Source organism: Narcine bancroftii, chromosome 13, assembly GCF_036971445.1.
Source record: "Narcine bancroftii isolate sNarBan1 chromosome 13, sNarBan1.hap1, whole genome shotgun sequence".
In the NCBI taxonomy this organism is placed as follows: domain Eukaryota; kingdom Metazoa; phylum Chordata; class Chondrichthyes; order Torpediniformes; family Narcinidae; genus Narcine; species Narcine bancroftii.
In genome coordinates, this window is record NC_091481.1 from 83,919,692 (window position 1) to 83,939,597 (window position 19,906).

Here is a 19,906-nt window from a genome sequence, read left to right on the forward strand (position 1 = left end):
CCTCCCTCCTATATCTTGTGATATCTCCTCCCTCCTATATCTTGTGAGTGCAAGGTGGTATGGACATTGAAGTTGAATAGGAGGTTCACATGAAGCACTTCATTACCTTTTTATCCTTGTGTGACTTGTGTTTATGTTTTTTTTCCTTCAACTTTTTGTCTAAAACAGCAAAAAAACATATCAGAATCAGGTTAAACTATTAAATACAGGAGATGGGTGCATAGATCATCGGACCAGTTTGAATCTCACTGGGAACTTCTAATGGTTAATTAATGAGGTTGCTTCTCAAGTCTCTTTTGAAATGCTTCTGTGGAGAAATGAAGGACAAATTCGGTGCTCATAACATGGTCTCTGAAATGAAGAAACCCAATGCCCAAGTAAAAAAAGATTTTGACAATCTGCCCCTTAGCCCCATTCATCCCAGGGCAAATGTGTCTAACCCAGTGGTGGCCAGCCTTTTAATTTAGACATATGGCATGGTAACAGGCCATTTCTGCCCACGAGTCTGCGCCCTCCAATTAATCTACACCCCCGGTACGTACTCACGGGCCAAAGAGGCCTGTTACCTGCTAAAAAGCAGATCACCCAAAGCAGTGGTTCTCAACCTTTTTCTTTCCACTCACATCCCACTTTAAGTAATCCCTACGCCATTGGTGCTCTGTGATTAGTAAAGGGTTGCTTAAGGTGGGGTGTATGTGTTACCTAAACAAAAAAATTTAAAGGTTGGCCATCGAATCTGCTTGCAACCCTCTATCCCAGGTAACACCCTCTTCTGCACTCATTCGCTACACATCCCTGTGGTGGTGACCAGAACTTCACCCTAATGCAGTCTTACAATGCTTTGCACCGCTGCAAAAACTCATGAAGGAGATCAAATACTTTGTCACCAGCCTATCTGCCTGTCTCACCACTTTTAGTGAGATCTGGACATGCACATCAATACACGTCAAAGTTAAGTTCTAACCGTCCCAACTTTCCTGCAGATCTGGGTCTTTTCTCTCACTCCACCAATTCTGCTTCCTATGGTATTCACAAGTCTGCAATCTGCTAAACTAATTGAGGTGTTTTTTTCTAAAAAAAAAACCAAGCAGAGTCACCATTAATCAGAAGTGGTAAATGCTCCATGTGGAATCAGCTCCTCAACTGCAAAAGAACTTTGGGAAAGGTTAGGGTTGCTATAAAATTGAGCAATTACTGATACTGCTCAGTCAATGCTTAGTAATCAATAGTGAGATTCTACAATCTTGATCCTTCTAGACCAGCCACTCACCGCCTTTCTTTTTTGGTTATGGGCTCCTTGAGATTCTGCTCATGGGCCCCCTTCCTTCGAAGCAGGTCAAGTTTTGGTTTCCTCTCCTAACGACTACATTTTTAAAAATTGTTATGCAAGATGAAAAGAGGAGAGGGAGGGATTGAGATCCCTGTTGAGAATGGCTGTCCTAGACAAGCGTGAATTTAAAACGTCAGGATTTGGAAACCCAATCCAGATGCTTGTATTTTTTGTTCCAAGGTGACACTGCTCAGCAGGTTCCCAAATAGCCCCACCCTGCATTTACTGTGCATTTCTTTTCAGAAGGGGTGGGTGTGGATAATTGTGGTCATTGGGCCTTTGAGAGCAGGGAGACAACAGAACCAACAACAGGTACAAAAATGTTACCTGAGCCGAACCAGTTTGAGAGCAACATTTAGCAAGGTTGAATTACTCCATGTCATCACCTGTTCTCAGCTTATAACATCACGCTATTCTGCCAAAACGTGAAGCACAGATCTTGGCACAGAGCCATGATTTTGATCTCTATCTTTCTCTCTGATCTTCCCGTCCATCCGCATTTCCCTATTTTCTCCCCCATCCCTCTCCCTGCTACCTACTGGCCTTTCCTCCTCACCAGTTCTCTCCTTGGTGGGGAGAGGGGGGGTGGGAGAGAAACTCAGTATCCGTGCCACCCTTCTTAGCCAAGCCTGACTCCATCAGCTGCAGCCCTCTCCCCCATTTGTTGGGCTTCACGCCCAGTGCCAAAGGAGGAAGCTGCTCAACAGCACAAGAGCCCTCTGGTATTAGAAAAGAGATTAGCCCAGATAGAAGATTGGCAGGAGGTGGTGCGTGGGGCTAAAATGGGCTTTTACTGGAGGGCTGCGGGTGCCCAGTGGTGTTCCATGGGACTCTGTGTTGGACCTGCTTCATTTCACGTGACATGTCAACGATTTGGATGATGGAATTGATGGTTTTGTGGCTCCTTCCACATCTTGGCCAACGCAAATCGCCAATCAAATTCAGTGGTGAATTTGAGAAAAGTGTGTGAAAGACAAGCACCACAATCGTGATTCTTGCCCTTAGAGCTGCGGGCTTCCTAACACAGATACCTCAAGGCATTAGGACGTGCACCACCAAACCTGTCTCCACAATATTCTCGAAGTTCACTGGAAGGATTGGTCAAGCGATGTCCGTGTACTCTCCCACCCTGAGCAAATTAAACTCAGTTGGGCCCACTGGGTAAGCAACGTTGTTCGCATGGCTGACACCTGGAGTAGTGAATAATCCACTGTCCCAAGGAGGTGGGGCGTGCAAGTAACTCAAGACTCCGTCCACCAGATTCAGGAACAATAGCCTCCCCTTCATCATCAGACTTAACGTCAAACTCAATCAGGAACTCATTTAAAGATTCTTTAAAGATTTTTTTTGGATCTCTCTGTTTTGCACAGTCAGTTTGCGTCCTGTATATACTCTGACCATCAATCTGAATCTCAATTCTGTACATCAAATGCACGCAGAAGACGAGTAGAACCACATCACAAACCACCTCCTGCCCCAACCTATGCAAGAAGCTAGAGGTCCCATCTCTGGCCTCCATAGCTGCCTCACCAGCTCAGGACCAGTTACTCTCGGCTGACAGGGTAACCAAAGAGGTGGAAAGTTAGAAATGACTTCTGTTCCTAAGTATCAGACTAGAAACTAGGTCCTCCTCAACATAGCTGGCTCAGACACTTGGTTAAGCGTGATCTATTTTTCAGATACAGAAGATTATACTTCTGTAACTACAATTTATGAATCCAATAGGACAGTGACTTATTTTTGTGTATAACGTTATTTAAAAAAAGGAACATTTATGAGCTGAACTAATTACAGTTGCACTCCCTGTTTAAAAAGGTGCTTTGATCAAAGCGTACCGCCCCAGACAAGTCAACCTGCAGTGCAACGTTTCACCTGCAAATCTTGCATTTCACCCAAGCAGAATGTGGTGCACGGCATCAACCCTTGATCCCGATTTGTTCTTCGATTATGATTAGTATGCAGTTGTTTATATTGTGCACACTGTGCCATAAAAGCCCATCCTGTCCACGCTAAACTTGAGGCACCTCCCATCCTTCCTCTTAAGTTTATTGGCATGAGATTCTGAATGGTGGAAATGGACCTGATGGGCTGATTGGTCTTCTATATCTTATGGTTTGTTCCCTCCTCCCTCAGAGGCATGGATCAACCTCCCACACCCAGTGCCAGGAGCCATTCTATCGATACCTATCATAACTTTAATGATCCTCCTACCTCTGTACCCCTCCTTTGTTCACCTTCCCCCACCCCACCCTCTCCAAACTCCCACCCCAACAGGCTTCTTTCTTCAATAGAATTCACTGATCAGGATCAAGTTCATGGAGTCCACTCCCCAACCCTGTCCTATCAGCCAAAAGGTTATAAACAGATAAAGATATTTAAATCCTTTTAAGGCTTATCCAGTGTTAAGTACAGTTTAATATTTTTGTCTTTTTAACTGTTTATTTCATGCAGGTGTATTAGGCATTGGAAGAGCAACTGGAAATTACATTTATCTGCATCAGCCAATCCCCGTAGGTGCCTGATATCAGAAGCTTTACTGTTCAGAGACCTGCGGCAAACATTCACCAGGTCAGTCAGTCATTTCCATCCACTGCAATTTTCTAAGCTCAATATTAAATGCTCCAATGTCAAGTAACTTCTGTCCACATCAAAACCAGCCTTTCTGGTTACCCAAGATTTGCAGATGAAAAGTTGTCCTTGCTGGTTGACTTGTCTGGTTCCATTTGCTCCCCCCCCCCCCCCCCCATCTCCATTAACCCAGAAGATAAACAACCTTCGGGAGGGGGGAATCCTCGGAAAGGGTCTGGCCTGGACGGTGTATCTTTGTAGACATTTTCAACCTCTTGCTACATGGGGTGATATGACTATCCGCCGACTGAAGGGGGTGCTCTGTTCCTGCAAGAAGACCACCTAAGGGGCCGACTCCACCTGGCCGGCCCCTCCTGAGCCAGTCACACAGGGAGCGACCAAGGCATGAACTGGTGGTCAGACTTTTACTAGAATAAAGCCTGTTGTACAGTCTTTCAAGGTTTGTGCTTGCTCGTTGCTACCTCACTATATCGGTCAGAGGTCCCCACCGGCTTCAACAGGAATCCTTGCATCCATGAAGAGCAAGGCCACCTGCCTCAATGACTATCAGCTAGTTGCACTGATGAAATGCTTTGAGAGGTTGGTTATGAAGCAGACTGACCATATCAGGAAAATCCTGGACACGCTTCTATCGTCAACAACAGCAGATGCCATCTCGATGAACATCCACTCTGTTGGATCACTTTGACCACATGAACACCGACATCAGGCTGTTGACTACACCTTGGCATTCAACACCATCATACTGACAAGACTTTGGGCCAAGTTGAATGATCTGAGATTCTATCTGCACCTCTAGATCCTTGACTGCCTCATCGACAGACCCCAACCAACGCAAATGAAAAACATCACTTCTTCCTCACTGACGCCAAGGTTGCGGGCTTAGTCCCCTACTCTGTTCCCTGTTCACCCGTGACTGCGTAGCCAAGTTCAGTTCCAACTCTATCTATAAATTTGATGATTATCCCACCATTGTTAAATGAATAACTAGAAATGATGAGTTGGATATCAAGAAGTAAAAAACAGTGGTCTGCATTCACTGTGGTTGAAGTAAAAACACCATGCTGGAGAACCTCAGCAGGTCAAACAGTGTCCTTTACATAGCAAGATAATGATACAGAACCAACATTTGGGGCTTGAGCCCTCCTCCTGCCCCTCTCCCCCACCAAATTTATTCAGGCACCTGCCTACGTTGCTCAAGCCTGAAACATGTTCTCTCCTGCCCAATAGTAGACTCCCTCCTCCTTCTTCTTGGGGAGAACCTCCTCAGAGGGGTCTCCTCTCTCCTCCCTGGGGGGGGGGGTGTCTTTCCTCCCCAGTGCACCCTCCTCCCCAGAGGCTGAGAACTAGTGTCACCCAACAACTCGGGGAATCGAACTGCCGCCAGGGAAATTCCAGGCGGCTGGCCCCAACTCGCCCTTTTCTTTTCTCTGCTCCCCAAAGGCTTGAGCTACACAGAGTCCACAATGGTTCCTACTTGCAATGAGACATTGCCAACTTGTGGAGTGTGACGCTGTGCAGCAAGCCTGTTTCCTCTTACCTGAACAGTCCATGGTGCCTCAGAGAGAGAGTGAGGTGCGACTGCCGACTGCACTCCTATTAAAACCCTGCAAAGGTTCCACCCACTTGCAGGCCTCACCCTCTGAAAGATTGAAGGGTGTTGTCCCAGTAGGCGAATATCATCAGGCTGCAACCCAGCACCGGGCAAGGTGCGTCCAAAAACATCAAGGAACGTGTCATTAAATAGTTCATGTTTTTCTTCAGTCAGGGGTGAGTGTAACTGGCAATAATGCAAGGAAAGTACACAGAGATATTCATATATGAGAACCAGAGAACATTACAGCACAAAAACAGGCCCTTCTGCCCTTCTAAATGATGCCAAAATATTATTCTCCCCAGTACCACTAACCTTCCCCCACACCACACCCCTCTCATCCACTTCAGCTGGCAGCTCATCCCACACTCCCGCCACTCTCTGTGTGAAGATCCCCCTAAACCTTTCACCCTTAACACATGTCCTCTAGTTTGTATCTCACCTACCCTCAGACATTTACTCTGTCGATCCCCCTCATAATTTTAAATACCTCTTATCAAATCTCCCCTCATTCTTCTACACTCCAGGGAATGAAGTCCTAACCTGTTTAACGTTTCCTCCTAACTCAAACCCTGACGTCCAGGCAACATCCTAGTAAATCTCTGCACTCTTTCTAACTTAGTCACCAAACTACAGGAAAGATATCACTAACCTGTACACAATGCTCCATATTTGGCCTCGCCAATGTCTTGTATAACTTTACCATAACATCCCAAGTCCAAAACCTGATACTTTGATTTTTGAAGGCTAAAATGCCAAAAGCTCTTTACAACTATGTCTACCTGTGTCACCACTTTCAAGGAATTTTATGAACCTGTATTCTCAGATCCCTCTGTTCTATCCCATTCTTCAGAGCCCAACCATTCACTGTGTATATCCTTTCTTGGTTTGTCCTTCCAAAATGCAACACCTTACACTAGTTTGCATTAAATTCCATTGTATTGTGAGCATTGCTGGTGCTCCAAGATTCACAGAGAAGTCAAGCTCAGGGACAGGCCCTTTGGCCCACTGAGTTCAGGCAGACCCCCAGGCATTTAGATATTGAGGGATCTGATGCAACTTTGATTCTGATAAAAGGGAAAACACGACACTCGAGAAACTCAGCAGGTCAAACATAAAGATACTGAACCGACGTTTCGGGCTTGAGCCCTTCATCAAGGTATGAGCAAAATGTAGGCAGGTGCCTGAACAAAATGCTGGGAGGAGGGGAAGGGGGAGGTGCACAGACTCGCAGGCAGGACGCAATAGGAGGATAAGGGAGGGAGAATGTCCGCCAGCTCTGCAAATGGAGAGCTGGCGGACAGAGGGAGAGGGGCAGAATTGGGGGGGGGGGGGGGGGGGGGGTGGGGGAGTAGGCAAGCAGAAATCAGAGAAGTTGATTTTAATGCCATCCGGGTGGAAAGTGCCCAGGTGTTCCATTTTACAGGTGGTCTTGGTTTGACAGTACACAAGGTCATGGACAGTCTTGGGAGTGGGATGCAGAATTGAAGTGCTTGATGTGGACAGAGCCAAGGTGCTCAGCGAAGTGATTCTGAGATGGATCAGGAGGGGCAAATAGCCTTCTCCCGCTTATATTCACCTCTACATTTGGATTCAACCCTACTCAATGGGATGGAGTAAAAAAAGTCTGCAGACACTGGGGTTGAGTGCAATACATAAACGTGTTGGGGAAATGCAGCAGGACACCCTGAATTCATAGGAAATAGAGGGTAATTGGATGGACTTGGTTTGTGTTCACTGGAGATTCAGAGAACGAGAAGAGACTCGCCTGATGGAAGGAGAATGTTTCACCTGGCAACTCTAGAACCAGGAATGAGAATTTCAGGATACAGTCTGACATTTAGGTCAGAGAGTTATTACAACACAGAAACAGACCTTTCGGCCCAACTTGGTCTACCAAGCTCATCCCATTTCCCACTGAACAGTACAGCACAGGTCCTTCAGCCCACCATGTGCCAACCTATCCTAACCATGTACCTGTCTAATCGTCTTTTGAACCATGCAACTATGCCCATCTCTACCACTTTCACACACCCAAAACATTACTCCTCTGGACAGCTTGAAATCTTTCCCCTCTCTTAGTGGTTCTCACCCTTTTTCTTTCCATTCACATCCCACTTTAAGTAATCCCTAGACCATCGGGGTTCTGTGATTAGTAAGGGATTGCTTAAAGTGGGATGTGGGTGGGAAGGGAAGGTTGAGATTCATTGCTCTAGACCCAATTGTAACTGAAATATTTTGCTTGAGAAAAATTGTCATTGGCCCATTTCCTTTGGAGTTCTGAAACCCTGCACATAATGAGTTCATTAGGTACGATTAAAAGGCATAGGGATTACTTAAAGTGGAAAGAAAAAGGTTGAGAACCACTGATCTATGCCCTCTAGTTTTAAACTCCCTACTCCTGGAAAAAGTCTACGATTATTTACCTTACTTATGTCCCTGATAATTTGATATTTAAATATAACTTTTTTTTGGCATTAACTCCAACTGTAACTATTTATCAAACCTTTTGTAATTATTATCTCTTTCTCTGTCTCTGTCTCACACACATTCTGGTTTAATTTATGCTGTTGGTTTATCTTCTGATCCTGGGTGGTTGCAGGAAGTAGGAATTACAGTGCTCTCTGTACATTGTACTAGTGTGTATGACAATATACCCTCTGGTATTACTATATATTTCAGTGTACGAGTCCTGAAACCATCAAAAATCAGGGGTCGACATACACCAAACACAAAAATTAGGCCTTAAATTCAACTCAAACCCCCCCCCCCCCCACTCGACGTAGATTCAGCGTACAAGACAACCCGAAGGAACTCCCCACCACCGGCACCACCGCTCCCCGATACCTTCCTGCCACCGCCATAACTTACCCACACATTTTACAAATGGAGATCCCAAGATCTCTATTCCTGCCTGGGTACACTTGGGCGACAAGACGATTTTTTGATGCGGATGGCACCGCACCTGATGTTGAGGACAGATTTGCCTACTCCGGCTGAAGTCGACACTGAAGACTTGAACCCAGCTCCATTTGGTATCTTCCCGGTCAGAAGCAAAGATTTGTTATTTGGTGATTGGGGTGTTGCGACGAACTTTGGGTTGTTGCTGGGAGGCCCCAACGCCAATCTTGGCACATTCCTTGCAGAAAATCGGGGGAGGGGGGCCAACTCATATGCCCGATATATGATAAAACCATGAAAATGAGGCTAAAATGGGGACCTGACATGTGCCAAAAGTATATGGTATATCACGAACATATTTTTCACCCAGGTGGTCAACCGGTGGCAGTCAGCAGTAGCGATTACATTTCAGAGGGAGTTAGATGGATTTCAGAGTCTCTGAGGGGTGTGGGGGAGAGAGCAGGAATGTGGATCTGAGAGGAGGTCCATCCCATGATTCAATTGAATGGGAGAGCAGGATTTGATGAGATAAATGACGCGCTCCCACTCCTCTTGTATTTCTAAACATGAAAACATTATAAATGTTTCTCCTTAAAATTCAAAATCCTCAGTACGTCTGACAACAGTTAAAATGGATCTATAGAACATTGCAGTACAGAAACAGGCCCTTCTAGTCTGTGCCAAACTATTTTTCTGCCTCGTCCCACTGACCTGCACCCAGTCCATAGCCCTCCGTACCTCTCCCATCCGTGTACCTGTCCAAATTCTTCTTCAATGTTAAAATCGAGCCTGCATTCACCACTTCAGCTGGCAGCTTGTTCCCCCTCCCACCGCTCTTTGTGTGAAGAGATTCCCCCTAAACATTTCCCCTTTCACCCTTAACCCATGTCCTCTGGTTTGTGCATTGGCCTTCAGTGGAAAAAGTCTACCTATATTTACTCTGTCTGTCCCCCTCATAATTTAAATACCACTATCAAATCTCTCCTCACTCTTCTACGCTCCAAGCAATAAAGTCCTAACCTGTTTAACCTTTCCCTGCAACTCCATTCCTGAGGTCCGGGCAACATGCTAGTAAATCTTCTCTGCCCTCTTTCTATCTTATTGATATCTTTCCTGTAATTAGGTGACCAAAACTGCACCCAATACTCCATATTTGGCCTCACCAATGTCTTGTACAACTTTACCATAACAACGCAACTCCTGTATTCAATGCTTTGATTTATGAAGGCCAAAAGCTCTCTTTACAACCCTATCTGTGATGCCACTTTCAAGGAAATATATATCTGTATTCCCAGATCCCTCTGTTCCACCGCATTCCTCAGTGCCCAACCATTTACCGTGAATCTCCTTCCTTGGTTGGAGTTAAAGAAGTTAATCTCAGGCATTGAGATTGTAGTTTACACCAACGTGCTGGAGAAACTCACCAGGTCCCCCAGCATTCTTTGTGTAGAAACCTTTTCTAAGCTGTCAAACTGGTTTGATCTCCTTGACCACCATGTAGTGTTGTGAACACTTTTTGGGTGAGCATTTTTCTCACCCATTTCCTTTTGGATTTACTTATTAATTCCATTTAAAAAAGGGAATTCCATCTTTGGCAAAAAAAAAAGATTCAGTACAGAAAGTTGTGACAAACAGTTTCAACAGGGTCTTTCTGCAGGGGCCCCGCTGAGTTTCCCCTTTCTGAAGGGAATTAGGAACGGTTTGGCATAAAGAGTAGGACTGATTAATGGCACCAATCTAAGAGCTGGGGTTCACAGAGAAGGCTGTGGTCTATGGGTTCATTCAATGACATCACTGTCCACTCATAGAACATTACAGCACAGTACAGGCCCTTGGGCCATTGATGCTGTGCTGACACACATATCCCTTTAATATAAAAATGTACAACCCTCCCTACCCCATTACCCTTTATTTTTCTTTTGTCCAAGTGCCCGTTTAAGAATCTCTTAAATGCCCCTAATGTTTCAGCCTCCACCACCATCCCAGGCAAGGCATTCCAGGCCCCCACACCTCTCGAGTAAAAAAACCACCCCTAATGTCTCCTCTATATGTCCTCTAGTGTTTTGTTATTCCTGCCCTGGGAAACCCTGTCTACGCCTCTTATAATCTTGTAGACCTCTATAAAGTCTCCTTTCATCCTTCTTCACTCCAAAGAGAAAAGTCCCAGCTCCGCGAACCTTCCCTCATAAAGCTTGTTTTCCAATCCAGGCAACATCCTGGTCAATCTCCTCTTCCCCCTCTCCACAGCTTCCACATCCTTCCTATACGGACGTGACCAGAACTGAACACAATACTCTAAGTCTGGTCTCACCAGAGATTTGTTGAGTTGCACATGACCTCTCTACTCATGAAGTCAATCCTCCTATTACTGAAGCCCAGCATCCCATCGGCCTTCTTAACTATCCTATCAACCTGTGCGGTGATCTTGAACCTCTATTCATCCACACTCCTAAGTAACTGACCATTACCCCTGTACTCAGCCTTCTGGTTTGTCCTTCCAAAATGCATCACCTCACTTATCCGGATTGAACTCCATCTGCCGCTTTTCTGCCCAACTCTGCATCTTGTCATATCGGGTGAAAAGGGAGGGGGAGGAGCACAGCTCCAAAGACAGGAGGTAATAGGTGGATAAGGGAGGGAAGGAGGGCACAGCTGGAAACCGGGGAGGGGGGGGGTGGCTCTGCAAATGGCGAGCAAAGGGGGGGAGAGCTGGAGGAAAGATAATGGGGGAGGGAGGGAGCATGGGGAATGGGCTAGCAGAAACCAGAGAAGCCGATGTTAATGTCATCCGGTTGGAAAATTATATGTTGTTCATCCAATTTACGGGTGGTCTTGGTGGGATAGTACATGAGGCCATGGATGGACACGCGAGTATGGGAGTGGGATGTGGAATTGAAGTAGTTGGCCACTGGGAGTTTGGCATGGGTAAAGTGCACTGTTCGACCAGCATTGTTTTTTTTCCCACTGATTCCGCATATGCCCTGTTGGCGTACGTGGCAGGGTCTGAAACTCTGTGCCAACCAATGAGCTTGAGTGTTCATGGACATCTTCAATCTCTCATTGCTGCAGTCGGAGGTTCCCAACTGCTTTAAAAGGGCATCTTTCTTGCCAGTGACCCAAGAAGAGCGGTGTGAACTGCCCAGAAACATTCACATCTCCTGTGATGAAAAGCTTGAAGAGGTTGGTCATGGCCGGAATTAACTTGTACCTCAATAAAGGTCTGGGCCCCCTGCAATTTGCCTACTGTCCCACTCACTCCATAGCAGACGTAATCTCAACTGGCTCTCCACTCGGCCCTGGATCACCTGGGTAACAGCAAAACATAGATCATGGATTACAGCTCAGCTTTCAACACCATCGTCCCCCTCAGAACTGGTCAAACATGGCCCTCTGCAGCTGGGCCATGTTTGACCAGTTCTGAGGGGGACGATGGTGTTGACTTCCTCACTGGGAGACCACAGTCAATACAAATCGGTAACATCTCCTCCTCATTAACACAGGCACACCCTTAAGGAAGCATGCTTAGCCCACTGTTCTACTCTCTTCACACCCACGACTCTGTGGCTTGTCACCATTCAAATGTCACCTACAAATTTGCCAATGGATACCATGGGTGTCAGGAGAATCGCAGTCAGCAATGAGGAAGCGTGCAGGAAGTAGACAGATCAGCTCATTGAGTGGTGTCACAACCATGTTATCAAAACCGAGGAGCTGATTGTGAACTTCAGGAAGGGGAAGCCAGGAGAACATGAACCAGTTCTTGTCAAGGGGTCAGCAGTGGAAAAAAGTAAAGAAGTTCAAACCCCTGGGTATCAACATCTCTGAGGATCTATCCTGGAGCCTTCTTGTCAATGCAACCATGAAGAAGGCTCGCCAGCAGCTATACTTCAGGAGGTGTTTGAGGAGATTCGGTACGTCACCAAAGACTCTTGCAAATTTCTACAGGCGTACCAAGGAGAGCATTCTGACTGGTTACATCACTGCCTGGTACGGAGGTGCCAATGCAGAGGACAGGAAGAGGCTGCGGAGGGTTCCAAACTCAGCCAGCACCATCACGGGCATTAGTCTCCACTCCATGAAGGACATCGACAAGAGGCGGTGTCACAAGAGAGCAGCCTCTATCAAGAACCCCCACCACCCAGGCCATTCCTTCTTCTCACTGCTACCATCGGTAAGGAGGTACAGGGGCCTGAAGACGAGCACTCAATGGTCTAAAAGAAGCTTCTTCCCCTCCGCCATCAGATTTATGAACCCCAAACACCTCACTTTTTCTCTCCTTTTACACTCATTTATTTATTTTTAAAAATGTAATTAATAGTATTTGTTTTTGCCCTGTAACATGGTGAAAAACAAATTTCGTGACACATGTTAATGATCATAAATTCTGATCACACCACCTCTAACCTTCCCTACACAGGTATTTCTCCACACATTTACATCCCTAATCTTCCACTATCTTATTATTAACCTGAGGCTGGTCATTACACAATTCATTCTATAGCTTTGTGTAATGAAAAGGAGGTTGGCCAGATTTTAAATCAGATAGAAATTTTAAAGGCACAAGTCATGAGAGTTTGATTGTGAAAGGAAGCCTCCTATTTTATCGATACCAATATCATTTGAAAACAACACATCACCGAAAGTCTCCACTCATAACTTTCATAATTTTATACATTTCTATACAAAGTCTACATTGCACCCTTACAATTAAAGTGCCCCAAAGTATTTCAGAGGAATGTGGGTGAACAAGAAAATCTGCAGACGCTGGGGTCAAGTGCAGTGCTCAAAAGTGCTGGAGAAACTCGGCATCTGTAGGAGGTTAAGGGCAACCAAAGTTTTGGGCCCAAGTCATTGGTTGGGAATTGGTCAAACAGGCCTGTTTAAAAAAAGGGTAGGGGGGGGGAGGGGAGCACAGGCCTGCAGGTAGAGATAAATAGGTGGGTACAGGTGGGGAGAGGGTAAAAGAGACTGTGAAGTCACAAGGAGAGAAGGTGGAGGGCTCTTTGATAGAGGAAGGGAAGGGGTTGGAACTGGGAGAAGGGAGGCAGAGGGGTTAACAGAAATTGGTAAAAATCGATATTGATGCTGTCTGGTTGGAGTCTGTCAAGACAGAATACGAGGTGGTGTTCCTCTAATTTGCAGGGTAGCTTCAATATGGACAGACATGTCGATGTGGTAAGTGGAACTGAAGTGGATGGTCACAAGGAGGTCCTTGAGGTTTCTCAACTACATGATCTCCCAGTTTGCATCCAGACTGCAGTAAATGACCCTTTGCAATCCACTTGGTAGGACTGTTGGAGTCCCCCTCCCCCCCAAACGATGGTGAGGGAGGAGGTGCAGGCGCGAGTGTAGCATTTCTTGTGTTCACAGAGGTAGGATCGAGGGGTGGGAAGCGATGAATGGACCAGAAAGATGCAGAGGGAGCGATCCCATGGAAAGCAGAGAGGAGGCCATATGAAAGAGCTGCCTTAGAAGAAGAGTTCCAGATAATTTTCCAAAAAAACACAGCCAAAGTGGTCGTTTTAAATGTCTGAATGGGAGAGACAGATGTTTGGGGGAAGGAAATGTTAGGCACAGTGTCTAACGAGAGGCAAGGGGACAGCGAGAGCACAGTTCAAGCAACACAGAGAGATGTAGGGTTGTAGGAGGTTAGGGAGATATGGGGGTGGGGAAGGGGGAGAAGAGGAAGGTGACATCTGCTGTGACCCACAGAAAGAACATGAGTCAACCATCCGGCCCTTCGAACCTGCTCCGCCTTTCAATGAGATTGCGGGGCTGATATGATGATGGGCTCATCTCCACCGACCTGCCTTTTCCCCCATATCCCTTAATTCCCCATCTATGTAGAAATCTATCCAACCTGTCTTAAATATATTCACTGAGGTCACCTCCACTGCTTCAATGGGCAGCAAATTCCACAGATTCACCACCCTCTAGGAAAAGCAGTTCCTCCTCATCTCCATCCTAAATCCGAATCTTGAGGCAATGTCCCCTAGTTCTGGTCTCCCCCACCAAAGGGAACAACTTACCTACCTTCATCTTATCTATTCCTGTGCTGTCTGAAAGGGCAGTAGAAGCTGATCGGACAGGAACTTTGAAAAGGTAGCTGAATATCCAAGTGGGCAGTTGGTTAGCGAGAATCCTTATAACCAGTTGGTGTGATGTTCATGGATAAATGGGAATGAGTGCTCCCAAGTACTGTTGTTCCCCTCACCAAATGAGACCGTTCACCTCTGCAGGTACAACGCCCACTTCATTTGAATTCTCGACCCAGGCAGCTGGATCACCTCTGCTCAGGAAGGTTTGAGGGTTGAGTACATCACAGAGCAGCAGGTCTCCACCTTCCCCTCCTCTGTGCATCATTTTCATTGAGTTGTAAACCACAGAAGCAGGCCCTTCAGCCCAACTTGTCTATGCCGACCCATTTCCCTCTAAGCCAGTGGTTTTCAAACTTTTCCTTTCCACTCACATTTAAGTAATCCTTAAGCCATCGGTGCTCTGTGATTAGTAAGGGGTTACTTAATGAGATAGACAACAGACTCGCCAAGGCAAATAGCGCCTTTGGAAGACTACACAAAAGAGTCTGGAAAAACAACCAACTGAAAAACCTCACAAAGATAAGCGTATACAGAGCCGTTGTCATACCCACACTCATGTTCGGCTCCGAATCATGGGTCCTCTACCGGCACCACCTACGGCTCCTAGAACGCTTCCACCAGCGTTGTCTCCGCTCCATCCTCAACATCCATTGGAGCGCTTACATCCCTAACGTCGAAGTACTCGAGATGGCAGAGGTCGACAGCATCGAGTCCACGCTGCTGAAGATCCAGCTGCGCTGGATGGGTCACGTCTCCAGAATGGAGGACCATCGCCTTCCCAAGATCGTGTTATATGGCGAGCTCTCCACTGGCCACCGTGACAGAGGTGCACCAAAGAAAAGGTACAAGGACTGCCTAAAGAAATCTCTTGGTGCCTGCCACATTGACCACCGCCAGTGGGCTGATAACGCCTCAAACCGTGCATCTTGGCGCCTCACAGTTTGGCGGGCAGCAACCTCCTTTGAAGAAGACCGCAGAGCCCACCTCACTGACAAAAGGCAAAGGAGGAAAAACCCAACACCCAACCCCAACCAACCAATTTTCCCCTGCAACCGCTGCAATCGTGTCTGCCTGTCCCGCATCGGACTTGTCAGCCACAAACGAGCCTACAGCTGACGTGGACTTTTTACCCCCTCCATAAATCTTCGTCCACGAAGCCAAGCCAAAGAAGATTACAGTTGTACCGTCCTCCACCATTTCCACAGACCCACCCCGCTGTGTGCAAGCATCCCCTACCCACCATATCGATGTCTAAATGGGTTCTTACTTGGAGCATAGAACACTACAGCACAGAAAACAGCCCATTCAGCCCTGTGGCGAAACATCATTCCACTAGTCCCACTGACCTGCACCCATTCCACCACCACAACTCTAGTCCTCTCCCATCCACGTATCTATCCAGTTCATTCAAAAACTAAGTGTGAGCCGGCATTTACCACGTCAGACGGTAGCTTGTTCTGCACACTTTATTGCCTCCCCTCCTCGCTGAGTGTAGAATAAAGAGCAGAGAAACAGTCCCTTTGGCTAATCTGTCCCATACTAACCATCGTAATTAATCATCGATATCATTCACCCTAATCTGAACGCTTCCACCAGCGTTGTCTCCGCTCCATCCTCAACATTCATTGGAGCGCTTTCATCCCTAACGTCGAAGTACTCGAGATGGCAGAGGTCGACAGCATCGAGTCCACGCTGCTGAAGATCCAGCTGCGCTGGGTGGGTCACGTCTCCAGAATGGAGGACCATCGCCTTCCCAAGATCGTGTTATATGGCGAGCTCTCCACTGGCCACCGTGACAGAGGTGCACGAAAGAAAAGGTACAAGGACTGCCTAAAGAAATCTCTTGGTGCCTGCCACATTGACCACCGCCAGTGGGCTGATATCGCCTCAAACCGTGCATCTTGGCGCCTCACAGTTTGGCGGGCAGCAACCTCCTTTGAAGAAGACCGCAGAGCCCACCTCACTGACAAAAGGCAAAGGAGGAAAAACCCAACACCCAACCCCAACCCACCAATTTTCTCCTGCAACCGCTGCAACCGTGTCTGCCTGTCCCGCATCGGACTTGACAGCCACAAACGAGCCTGCAGCTGACGTGGACATTTACCCCCTCCATAAATCTTCGTCCGCGAAGCCAAGCCAAAGAATCTGAACACACTCTAGAGCAGCCATTCTCAACAGGGGCCCTGTGGCTCTCCCTGGGAGCCACCACACATTTAAGTAAAAGCCTTGTTTTCACGTGACATAAATATTTTTATGCAGTCATTAGAAGTACAGAAGAAGCTAAAAACCTGACTGCTTCACAGGGAAGGGGAAACCGGACCTCCCAGAGGAAACCCACACAGACACCGGGAGCAGGTACGAACTGGTCCAGACAGTGTGGGATTCGAACCCAAGTCCCCATTGCTGGTTCTGGAACAGCACCGCTCTAAACAGCTACACCAACCGTGCGACCAGGGACTCATCCTCCCTGAAGACCGCACAGAGGGTGCGTGCAGTTGTAGCAGAGAGACGCTGGACAAGTATAAAGGAGGAAGGTGAATTTACAAATCATGACATATGCTCTAAGAGCCAAATTCTTCAGAATCCATGTCAGGAATTTTCTTCCAATGGTCCTTAACATTTGCGAAGCTCGGTTTGGGAGGAAAGGGGGGGGGGGGGAGAAAAAGTCACTGTATATGTGTGAAAAGAAATAGTGTATATCATGGCTAATGTGATTTATGGTGTGAAAAATAAAAAAATTTAAAAAAAAAAAAAAAAAAAAAACATTTGCGAAGCTCAGACTGGGTTTTGCTGCCGGCTCTCTCGCTCCCACCTTTCACTGCGTCCACCTTCCCTTTCTTCGCCTTCCTCCTCTCCACACACGCAGGCTGTGAGGAAAGAAAGTCGCCCAATGAATGGAGGTAACACAAGAACATCCATCAACACAAAGGCCCCTGCAACTCCACAGAACTCTTTGAGCTCCATGTACAAAGAGGGGTTGAATTTCAGAGCAGGCTTTCTGCTGCAACTGTGCAAGGTCCTGGTGAGGCCGCATCTGGGGAACTGCGGGCAGTTCTGGTCTCCTTACTCGAGGAGGGATGGACTGGCTTTGGAGGAGGTGCTGAGGAGATTCACTAAGTTGATTCAAGAGATGGGGGGGGTTGGCCTATGAGGAGAGATCGAGTCGTCTGGGACTGTACTCGCTGGAACTTAAAAGAATGAGAGGGAATCTTATAGAAATGTATAAAATTATGAAAGTTATAGGTAAGATAGAGGTAGGTGAGTGGTTTCCATTGGTTGGCTAGGGGACTTAGCCTCAAGATCCAGGGGAGTAGATTGAGGACAGAGATGAAGAGGAACTGCTTTTCCAAGAGTGGGGTGAATCTGTGGAATTCGCTGCCCTTTGAAGCAGTGGAGACGACCTCAGTACATATATTAAAGACAAGGTTGAGTAGATTTTTTCATAGTCGGGGAATTGAGGGATTGTGGGGGGGGGGAAGGCAGGTGGGTGGAGATGAGCCCATCATCAGATCAGCCAAGATCTCACTGAATCAAGGTTAGACTCGATGGGCCGGATGGCCGACTCCTGCTCCTGTTTCTTATGTTAGAGAGTCGGTGGAAAGAGTGAGTCACCAGACCCGATCCTGCACCAAAACCCAAGTTAGTTTGCAGGAAGCCGTTTCGCCCTGCTCTCTCTCTGGGTCGTTTCAATCTCAGAGGATCTCTAGGTGTGCCTGGCACACAAGAACTGAACATGTACTTCAATAGTTATTGTGCAACTTTGTTTCTCCCTATTTTGTTGGAGGTGGTTCAGAGCAGGTTGCCCCTGGGTATAGATGGATCTGATAAGGTCAGGTTAAACCAGCTGAAATCTTTTCATTCCAGTTGAGAAGAAAGGGAGGCAATATTATTGCAACATGTAAGTTTGGTAGCATTTTCTTTTCCCTAAATGGAGAGCCAAGGATTTGGAGTACTGCAGTGTCCCACGCAAGAGTTGAGGAGGGCTTTCTTCTTGAGGCGGGGCGCTGCGTGGACAGATTCCTTGGGCAGATTTCAGGCAGCAGTGGGTAGGTCTGCAATTCGTGCAGGAGTCAAGGTTGTGGGGACCACAATCCCATCAAGTAGTAGAGCAGGCTTGAGGGGCAGAATGGCCTCCTGTCCCTGCTGCTTCTGCTCTAATCCAGCATTATTTTACAAGGAACTATGAATATTCATAACCTACCCACCCCACCCCACGTTGAATTCAGTGTCTCTTCCATTCCACTGGCTACTTTGATCTGCCAAACGTGAGATTGAGTGCGGAACATCCAACATTGGCCCACGATGTGGTGCTGAACTCTGCAAATTCCCACCATGATCTATTTCAGTGGTTCTCAACCTCTCCCCCCCTCCCCCCCCCCCACCCACCAACCACTCTAAGCACAGAGCACGTATGGCATCCTATGTTTTGCAGAGTGGCTGACCACTTCAATTCCACACCTCACTCCCACGCTCATCTCTGCCCATGGTCTCATGTGCTATCCAACCAAGACCACCCGTAAATTGGAGGAATTTTCATCTGGGCCCCCTCCACCTGGATGGCATTAACATCGACTTCTCCAGCTTTCATTAAACCCGTCCCCCCCCCCAGCTCTGTCCCTGTCACCTTTCACAAAGACAAAACCAATCTCACCTCTCCCCTCACCATATCCAATTAAGACCTGTTGTTGGTCTGGACTCCTCCCCTGGGCCAGAGCTGTCTCTTGTCTAAAATTTTCTATTTTATGCTTATGCCTTGGTTATTCTTTCAAGGCTCAGGCCCAAAACATCGGCAATGTTTCTTTGTCTCCCATGGACACTGTGAGACCGGCCGAGTTCCACCACCATTTTGGTGTTTTTACTACAGTCACACTTTTGTGTTTCACTAAATCTGACGGTCAGGAGAGTTTCCCTGACTTGACAGGTTCAGAGTAAGTTCGAGTTAAAACTCACTTGTCTCATCATCATTGAATTAAAGAGGGACTCAGTGGGTCAGAGAACCCAAAAGATAACTGATTATTTCCCTCCGCAGATGCTCCCTGACCTGCTGAGTTCTTCCAGCTTCTCTTTGTTCACTCAACGTTCCAGAGTTCTGCAGCTTTTGTGAGGCTTCACCCTGATATTGGGAATGTATTTTCACAAAAGCAGCTGAAAACACAACTGATGAGTTCACTGGAAAAAAAACTGGAACCAATTGAATGATTTTTTTTTAGTCTGGTTATAAAACAAGTTGGATAAATCCACCCAGATCTTTTAACTAATCAAACACAAACAATAAAATGTTGGAAACTCAGCAGGTCAGACAGAATCTAACGACGGTGAAACGTATTTACTCATGTAATTTTGGGGACCAATGTTTTGGGTCAAATTTTATTCAAGGTGTCGGGAGCTCAGATG

General features: G+C 46.9%; 1 protein-coding gene across 1 annotated transcript in view; it reads right to left on the reverse strand.

Annotated features, from left to right (window-relative positions):
* The window catches only part of LOC138748255 (uncharacterized G-patch domain protein DDB_G0278987-like), a 35,254-nt gene that overhangs the window by 3,712 nt on the left and 11,636 nt on the right, over window positions 1–19,906 (reverse strand). The window contains exons 4-5 of the mRNA XM_069908099.1: window positions 17,325–17,379; window positions 107–159 (exon numbers count right to left, since the gene is read on the reverse strand). Coding sequence (XP_069764200.1) covers window positions 107–159; window positions 17,325–17,379 — 108 coding nt within the window. The remainder of the gene's footprint in view (window positions 1–106; window positions 160–17,324; window positions 17,380–19,906) is intronic.